General features: G+C 46.0%; 1 protein-coding gene across 1 annotated transcript in view; it reads right to left on the reverse strand.

Moving 5' to 3' along the window:
• The window catches only part of ARHGAP20 (Rho GTPase activating protein 20), a 196845-nt gene extending 190942 nt beyond the window's left edge, over positions 1–5903 (reverse strand). The window contains exon 1 of the mRNA XM_075337427.1: positions 5548–5903. Within this exon, the coding sequence (XP_075193542.1) occupies positions 5548–5649 (102 nt within the window). The 5' untranslated portion in view covers positions 5650–5903. The remainder of the gene's footprint in view (positions 1–5547) is intronic.
• Positions 5904–9603: the final 3700 nt, after the last annotated feature.

The following is a 9603-nucleotide window of genomic DNA, read 5'->3' on the forward strand; positions in this document are numbered from 1 at the left end:
CAGTGTGTCCACCTATATCTTGTCCACCGCCATTAACTTAAGAACTTCAGCAGCTATAGGCATAGAAGTGGTGTCTAGGTATAGTAAAGTAGCCATGCGCTACGCAATGAAACCACCTATAGCGCCACCTGAAGGAAAACAACGGAGTTAGCATTTTTATCTAGAACACTGAACGAGATAGAGAAAAAAAGTGAATTACAAAGTTGTAGGGCATCATCAATTCAATATGAATCAACACCTTGCATACAGAAATGCTATGATTAGAACGTGTAAAACTCACAAGGCTGCGGACGTGAAGCGATACCTCATGGAGACTTTTCTACAAGTCATTGGGTATGGTGGCTGCGTGGAGTGGCCTCCACACTCACCTGACCTGACCCCATTGGATTTCTTTCTGTGAGGTTACATCAAACAGCAGGTGTATGCGACCCCTCCACCAACATTGCAGGACCTACGACCACGTATCACAGATGCTTGTGCAAACGTGTCACCCACCATATTGCACAACGTGCAGCAAGATACAGTATGCTATCCAGAGTCCAGATGTGCATTGCAGCTGACGGTGGCCACTTTAAGTATCAAAGTTAAATGAGCGCCATATGCGTGACCAGCATGCAATGTTTTGGGGGGGGTCATGGGTTTCATATCATAGCATTTCTGTATGCAAGGTGTGGATTCGTATTGACTTGATGATGCCCTACAATTCTTTAATTCACTTTTTTTCTCTATCTCGATCCATTTTCAAGAAAAAAATGCTAACGTTGTTTTCCACCAGGTGGCGCTATAGGTGGTTTCATTGCGTAGCGCATGGCTTCTTTACTATACCTAGACACCACTTCTATGCCTATAGCTGCCGCCGTTCTCAAGTTAATGGCAGTGGACAGGATATCGGTGGACACACTGTATATTGTTTAATAATGTAATTTATTAAGGGAATAGTCATACAAAAGAAAGGTTCGGAATAGCTGTGATTCCTTCATTAATAATTACGATATTTGAGTGATTTACAGAAATAACATATGGAAATCACACAATCCCTAATTGTATCATTATATATTACTAGAAGGTGGCCCGATTCTACGCATCGGGTTTCTAGAATTTATGTATTGTGTAGTTCATGTATGATTTTTGTTTATATATATATATATGTATATATATATATATATGTTGTTGTGTGTAGTTACCAAGTGTTTGTGTAGGGCGCTGTACATGTTCTGAGTGTCGCGGAGGGTGAGAGCGGTGTTGTATGTGTGTTGCGTGTGTTGCGTTGTTTGTGGAGCGCTGTGTGTCTGTAGCGTTGTGTGTGTGTGTGTGTTGTGCGGTTTGTGTGGGTGTGGTGTGTTTTGGGGGAGGTATGTTTTGAGCAATGTGTGTGTTGTGCAGTATGTGCGTATATTTGTGTGTGCAGCGTTGTCTGTGTGTGTGGGTGTCTGTGTAGGGCGTTGTTTGTGATTCCTAGTGTGTGTGTGTGTGTTGGGGGGAGGTGTGCACCTCCCATCGTGCTCCATCCCCCATGCTGCGCACCCCCCATCGTGCTGCATCCCCCATGCTGCGCACTCCCAAACGTGCTCCATCCGCCATGCTGCGCACTCCCAAACGTGGTCCATCCGCCATGCTGCGCACTCCCAAACGTGCTCCATCCGCCATACTGCGCACTCCCCATCGTGCTGCATCCCCCATGCTGCGCACTCCCAAACGTGCTCCATCCGCCATGCTGCGCACTCCCCATCGTGCTCTATCCGCCATGCTGCACACTCCCAAACGTGCTCCATCCGCCATGCTGCGCACTCCCAAACGAGCTCCATCCGCCATGCTGCGCACCCCCTATCATGCTCCATCCGCCATGCTGCGCACTCCCAAACGTGCTCCACCCGCCATGCTGCGCACTCCCAAACGTGCTCCATCCGCCATGCTGCGCACTCCCAAACGTGCTCCATCCGCCATGCTGCGCACTCCCAAACGTGGTCCATCCGCCATGCTGCGCACTCCCAAACGTGCTCCATCCGCCATGCTGCGCACTCCCAAACGTGCTCCATCCGCCATACTGCGCACTCCCCATCGTGCACCATCCGCCATGCTGCGCACTCCCAAACGTGCTCCATCCGCCATGCTGCGCACTCCCAAACGTGCTCCATCCGCCATGCTGCGCACTCCCAAACGTGCTCCATCCGCCATGCTGCGCACTCCCAAACGTGCTCCATCCGCCATGCTGTGCACTCCCAAACGTGCTCCATCCGCCATGCTGCGCACTCCCAAACGTTCTCCATCCGCCATGCTGCGCACTCCCAAACGTGCTCCATCCGCCATACTGCGCACTCCCAAACGTGCTCCATCCGCCATACTGCGCACTCCCCATCGTGCACCATCCGGCATGCTGCGCACTCCCAAACGTGCTCCATCCGTCATGCTGCGCACTCCCAAACGTGCTCCATCCGTAATGCTGCGCACTCCCAAACGTGCTCCATCCGCCATGCTGCGCACTCCCAAACGTGCTCCATCCGCCATGCTGCGCACCCCCCATCATGCTCCATCCGCTTGGGAGTGCGCAGCATGCCGGATGGTGCACGATGGGGAGTGCGCAGTATGGCGGATGGAGCACGTTTGGGAGTGCGCAGTATGGCGGATGGAGCACGTTTGGGAGTGCGCAGCATGGCGGATGGACCACGTTTGGGAGTGCGCAGCATGGCGGATGGACCATGTTTGGGAGTGCGCAGCATGGCGGATGGACCACGTTTGGGAGTGCGCAGCATGGGGGATGCAGCACGATGGGGAGTGCGCAGTATGGCGGATGGAGCACGTTTGCTCAGCCTCTCTCCTTCCAGCCTCCCTCAGCATCAGCCTCCCCCTCCCAGCCTTCCCCAAGATCAGCCTCTCTGCTCCCAGCCTCCTCCAGCACGCCGTGCTCCTCTGCCGACACTCACCCACACCCGATCGCATCCACTCACCCACACAACCGATCGCATCCACTCACCCACACAACCGATCGCATCCACTCACACACACAACCGATCGCATCCACTCACCCACACAACCGATCGCATACACTCACACACACAGACACTGACGATATTGCACATACGCGCTGATACTCACAACATCCGGGGATATCACATGCTTCTGGCCATGTGATCCTCCGTCAGGTCCTGGAAGCTCACAGCACAATATCGCCGCCGAGAAGCAAGCGATATCCCAGGATGTTGTGAGTATGTGTATGCGATGTGATGTGTGTGTGTGAGTGAGTGTGATCTGATTTGTGTGTGTGTGTGTGTGTGTGTGTGCTGTTATGTTATGTATGTTCCGCAGCTGCAGGACCTTGATGTGTGGATGCGATGTGATGTGTGTGTGAGGTGTGTGTGAGTGTGAGTGTGAGCCGGTGTACACTGGTAACTATGATACACATCGGGTAACTAAGGGACCTTAGTTACCCGATGTGTATAATGGTTACCAGCTTTCACGGCCTCCGTGAAGATCCCAGCATCGCAAGGTTATGTCTGGCGCTGCTGGGATCCTGACGGAGCCGGTGTAGAAGCAAGCGATATCCCAGCATGTTGTGATGTGTGGATGTGATGTGTGAGGTGTGTGTGAGAGTGAGTGTGATCTGATGTGTGTGTGTACTCACCTGGGAATCGGAGCCCCGTGTCAGTTGGGCCACAGCGAGCGTGCATTGCGTGAGGGGGGCGGGGCCTGCAGAGAGCCGGGGCGAGAGGCCAATCCGTGTGGGGGGGCGGGGCCATGGCGAGCCCAGCGGCCAATCAGCTTTGTGTCACCGTAAGGACACAATTTCGGAGCATGACAGACAGACAGACAGACAGACAGACAGACAGAATAAGGCAATTATATATATAGATTGTGCATTGTGTTATATAATGTTGTGTTTTATGTGATAGTGCTGTGTATAGTGTTATAATATTGTGTTTTATCATTGTGTATTGTGCTATATTGTTGTATTGTATGTGATAACACTGTCTATTTTGTTATAATATTGTCTTTTGTCATTGTGTGTTGTGTTATATTGTTGTGTTTTATGTGATAACACTGTGTATTGTTATTATATTGTGTTTTATCATTGTGTATTGTGCTATATTGTTGTATTGTATGTGATAACAGTGTATTGTGTTATAATATTGTGTTTTATCATTCTATATTGTGTTATATTGTTGTGTTTTATGTGATAGCACTGTGCATTGTGTTACAATATTGTGTTTTATCATTCTATATTGTGTTATATTGTTGTATTTTATGTGATAACACTGTGTATAGTCTTATATTGTGTTTTATCATTGTGTATTTTATATTGTTGGGTTTTATGTGATAACAGTGTGTATTGTGTTATAATATTGTGTTTTATCATTGTACATTGTGTTTTATTGTTGTATATATTGTATTATATTGTCTATTAAATAATGTCTGGTCACTTTTGAGTTAACAGTGCCCCAGAGCATACGTTATCAGCCTCTGTATACAGACAATTTCCCTTTTTCAATTGCATAATCCCAAGAATAGAGGAAATGCTTTTGCTAACCAAGCGATAATAATGCTAAAAAAAAGGATTATTTAGAGATGCAGCAGAGCTGAGATTGCTAGAGGCAGGATTCATCCTGGTATCGCAATCTGACAGACGTGACATTCCCTAAGTCTTCAGATGAAATATTTGCAGGGTGCAAAAAAAGGGCAACTTTGAAAGACAGAATCAGCTCTGCTTAATATGTGTTTTTTATGGGTTTGTCATTTGAAGCAGTGCAAATGCAAAATATTGCAAAGAGGTATATAACCAATTGAACACTGCTACTACATCCCTGTGTACATGTCGGTGAACTTGCTCTTTGTAGACATTTGTCAATATGCAACCACCATAGGAGTCAGTTATTGAGTATGTGACATGTAGCATCACCAGCAGGCTGACTGATCCTCCGGAGTGAACCCTCCGAATATAGCAACCTGGAAAGTAATCTGCCGCTCAGCGACACCACACAACCTCCGACCACCTCGAGACCCCTCTGAGCTGCATGGCACAGTGGTCTTCTAGGAGGGTGGTCTTCTCAAAGAAGATGCTCAGTGGAACTATAAAATGTGCTGGACTTCTGGAAAGGCACATGCATCTATTATCTCCCCTGCAATGGAACTACAAGTCCCAGTATACGCAACATTTGTAGGGTCTGCCGAGATTTAGGGTATGTGCACATGTTTAGTATTTGGTACAGAAATCTCTGTATCTCTTGGCAGGAAAAATGCATTTTTGCAGAGTTTTTAATGCGTTTTTGATGCTTTTTTTGGTGCAGATTTTTCTCATTCATTAGTGTAGGTGACAATTACAGCAAAAACGCTGAAAGAATTGATAGTCTGCAGATATAATATACTCAACGTGTACACAAGACTTCAGAATTCTCATTGACTTTGCTGGCATCAGGATTCCCATCAGGTTTTGTGACAAATCTGCACTGAAAAACATAATAAAATGCAACATGTGCACACAGCCTTACAATCTCCTGACAGTGATCTTCCAAAGGATGAATCACTGTCTCCATCCAACCAATATCACAAAATTACCTTTCGGTTTTCGTTGCCCCCAGATATTTTGGGTTCCCCGGTCAAGGATGACGATCGAGGCTGTTGTCCTACATTGTCCTGTTGAGGTGACATAGCTTCCATTAAGATCGTTCCAAATAATCCCACAATTGGTCACTCATGCCCGGGAGCTTGGCAGTGGATGCGGGAAGCGCACGGCTTCATTGACACTTGCGAGCGTTGAAAATGAATCTGCTCAAAAAAAAAATGAAAAAAATGCAATGTTTTACGGCCTCATTAGATTGTTCTTTTAACGCTTTCCTTTCCAAATCGCACAGCTTAGAGAGAACAGCACGGGCTGCCGGAGGATCGGGCACACATTGCTGGCTGGTCTGAGCTGCTGCTGGAGCGAGCTCACATTCTAGTACTGCATGAGCCGCCCCTCTCCTCCCCTCCTGACGCAGGACTCTGTGTGTGCTCCACTAATCCATCCCTGACAGGAGACACCGGCATTACATATTACTTCTGCCAGGGCTGCTCATCGCAGCTCATGGGCACTGCTGGGATTTTACAGCACAACAACCCAGAGCCTCATATGCAGATAGACAAATGATGCTGTCGGGGATCAACGGGGATGCAGGCTGCAAGCTGCGTTAATGTCTCCTTGTATTCAAATCCTACATACGGGGTGATGGATGCAGCCGTATGGATGATAAATCAGTCCCCCGAGAACTGTCTCACTGTAGAATAGTAGAAAAAATCTCATAATTTATCAAATGTTCTGTGTAATCCAGTTTTCTTTGTCCTGTTTTATTTCTTTTTTTGAGAGTTTAAAGTCACGTGCACACACATTGAGTATTCGGTGAGTTTTTACCTCAGTATTTGTAAGACCATGTGCACACATTGAGTATTCGGTGAGTTTTTACCTCAGTATTTGTAAGACCATGTGCACCCATTCAGTATTCGGTGAGTGTTTTACCTCAGTATTTATAAGGCCATGTGCACACATTCAGTATTCGGTGAGTTTTTACCTCAGTATTTGAAAGACCATGTGCACCCATTCAGTATTCGGTGAGTTTTTTACCTCAGTATTTATAAGGCCATGTGCACACATTGAGTATTCGGGGAGGTTTTTACCTCAGTATTTGTAAGACCATGTGCACACATTGAGTATTCGGGGAGGTTTTTACCTCAGTATTTGTAAGACCACGTGCACACATTGAGTATTCATTGAGTTTTTTACCTCAGTATGTGTAATCCAAAACCAGGAGTGGAAAAATCAGAGGCAAAGTATAAGGGCACATTCACACATTGAGTAGTTGATGATTTTTTACCTCAGAATTTGTAAGGCAAAACCAGCAATGGAAAAATCAGAGTAAAATTACAACGCCACGTGCACATTTTGAGTATCTGCTGAGTTTTTTACCTCAGTGTTTATAAGCCAAGACCAGGAGTGAGTAATAGGGATGACCGAATACTTCAAATATTCGGCTTAGCAAATATTTGCCGAATAGGTTGCCGCTATTCGACTATTTGCGAATATACGATGCGCAATATAAGTCTATGTGAAATCCGAATAACAACTATTCGGAACTATTCGGACTTCCCATAGAATTACATTGAGCAACGAATATTCGCATAGTGGCGACCTATTCGTCGAATATTCGCGAAGCTGAATATTTGAGGTATTCGATCATCCCTAGTGAGTAACAAATACAGAAGTGGTGCCCGTGCTTTTATTATACTTTTCCTCAGAATTTTTACTTTTTACCTCAATATTTGTAAGCCAAAATCAGGGGTGGAAAAATCATAGGAAAATTAAAACAACACGTGAGCATGTTAAGTATTTGGTGAGCTTTTTACCTTAGTATTAGTAAGGCCACGTGCACAAATTCAATATTTGACGAGTTTTTACCTCAGTTATTTGTAAGCCAAAACCAGGGGTGGAAAAATCAGAGGAAAAGTATAAGGCCATGTGTACACATTGAGTATTTGGTGAGTTTTTTACTTCAGTATTTGTAGCCAAACCAGGAGTGGGTAAAAATACAGAAGTGGTGCCCGGTTTCTATTATACTTTTTGTCTGATTTTTTTTATCTAATGTTCTATGGAATCCAGTTTTCTTTGTCCTGTTTTATTTCTTTTTTTGAGACTTTAAAGCCATGTACATACATTGAGTATTAGGTGAGTTTTTTTACCTCAGTATTTGTAAGTCAAAACCAGGAGTGGAACAATCAGAGGAAAAATAAAAGGCCTGTTCTGTCCCCACTTAAAGGCGATGGAAGGTGCGTAGTTGTGAGAGGTTGTGAGAGTCTTACCGTCGCTTTTCCTATAGGTAGGGCAGACAGGACCAGAGCGCTCCAGAGTGAAAACATGCACATGCTGAGATGAAACAATGGTGGTTTATTTTCTCCAAAGGTTAGGACATGCAGAGTGCAGTAATCCAAGTACCTGGCATTGAAATCTTCCAGTGATGCTTGCCTCTGTAGCTACTACGTGGTCAGAAGACTTTGCTCCTAGTAGCTCCAATAAGGGATGTTCTCACAGACTCTGGTTTGGAAATGAACACACCAGGATGTGATGCAAGAGGGTCATCAGACACTCCCATGGGCTGGGCAAAAGAAACAGAGGAGCTGAAAAGTCTGACCAGTAGATGGCAGCAGAGACAGGCATGAAAAACATTAAATAACAGTTTTAACTAAGACAAATAGAAACAGCACACTCCCCGTCTGAAATTCACTTTGGGGATTTCACTATTAAGTCCATAATACAACCTGAAAGGAAAGGCATGTTAAATGCAAAAACAAGCTCAATTGAGTCCAAAACAAGAAAGATGGTTCAAAGTTCAGGTCCGGTAGCGTTCATCCTGTAGGGACGCTCTCTATGGGCAAAAGCATAACAAGTTTGTGGATTGGCCTTGCAAAGGTCTTCGTCTCACCTTTCCTGATGACCTTTAGCTCCACCTTCCGAACATTGCCATCCTGACTAGGCAGTATCCTAGTAATCAGTCCCATAGGCCAGTCGGTCCTTTCTGTGGTCTGATCTTTCATGAGCACTAGGTCTCCTTCCTTGAGGTTCGGCTTGGGATGTTGCCACTTCTTTCTTCCTTGAAGAATGGTGAGGTATTCCTTCCTCCATCGGTTCCAGAAGTAGTCAGCCAAGTTATTGAACCTGTTTCCAGTGTTTTTGATAAGTGTTCGCGTGGGTGAACTCTCCGCTGGGCATTACCGCGTTGTCAGTTTTTGGGTAATGAGAATAGTAGAAGTCAATATGGTTGTTGTTTCTAGATCCATGGTCACCGGCACAAGGGGTCTTGAATTGATAACTGCTGAGACTTCAGCTAAAAGAGTGACTAGAGTCTCATGTGTGAGTCTTGAGGAATTGACGTCCATTAGCATGGAGTTCAAGATGTTGCGTGAAATCCCGATCATCCTCTCCCAGGAGCCTCCCATGTGAGAACTGTGAGGAGGATTGAAGATCCAGGTGCAACCTTTCTCTGCCAGCTGATCTTGGATAGGTTTGGTGTCGATGTTCAGTTCTCTACATGCACCGACGAAGTTGCTTCCACGGTCAGACCTCAGCTGTTTCACTGGTCCTCTGATGGCAAGGAACCTTCTCAAGGCGTTGATTAGGCTGGAGGTGTCCATGGACTCTAACACCTCAATGTGAACGGCTCGAACACTCATGCAGGTGAATAACACAGCCCACCGCTTGCTGTTTGCTTGGCCTCCGCGAGTTCTGCGTGTGGACACCATCCATGGTCCGAAAACGTCTAGGCCCACGTAGGTGAAAGGTGGCTCTGTGGAAAGTCTGTCTGTAGGCAAGTCAGCCATTTGCTGGTACAGTTGTTTTCCTCTCGCTTTACGACAGTGCACACAATCGTGTAGTATTCGTGCTACACGTCTCTTCATTCCAATAATTCAGAGGCCTGCAGACCGTAAAGCACCTTCTGTAATTTGCCTGCCTTGGTGTTCAGTCTTTTCATGGTGGTGTCGGATCAGCAAGACTGTAACATGGTGTTTGTTGGGAATGATGAGAGGATTTTGTTCTGCAACTCCACGATGAGCCTGATTTAAATGACCACCAACTCTTAGTAAGCC

The sequence above is a fragment of the Anomaloglossus baeobatrachus genome, chromosome 2, assembly GCF_048569485.1.
Source record: "Anomaloglossus baeobatrachus isolate aAnoBae1 chromosome 2, aAnoBae1.hap1, whole genome shotgun sequence".
NCBI lineage: Eukaryota > Metazoa > Chordata > Amphibia > Anura > Aromobatidae > Anomaloglossus > Anomaloglossus baeobatrachus.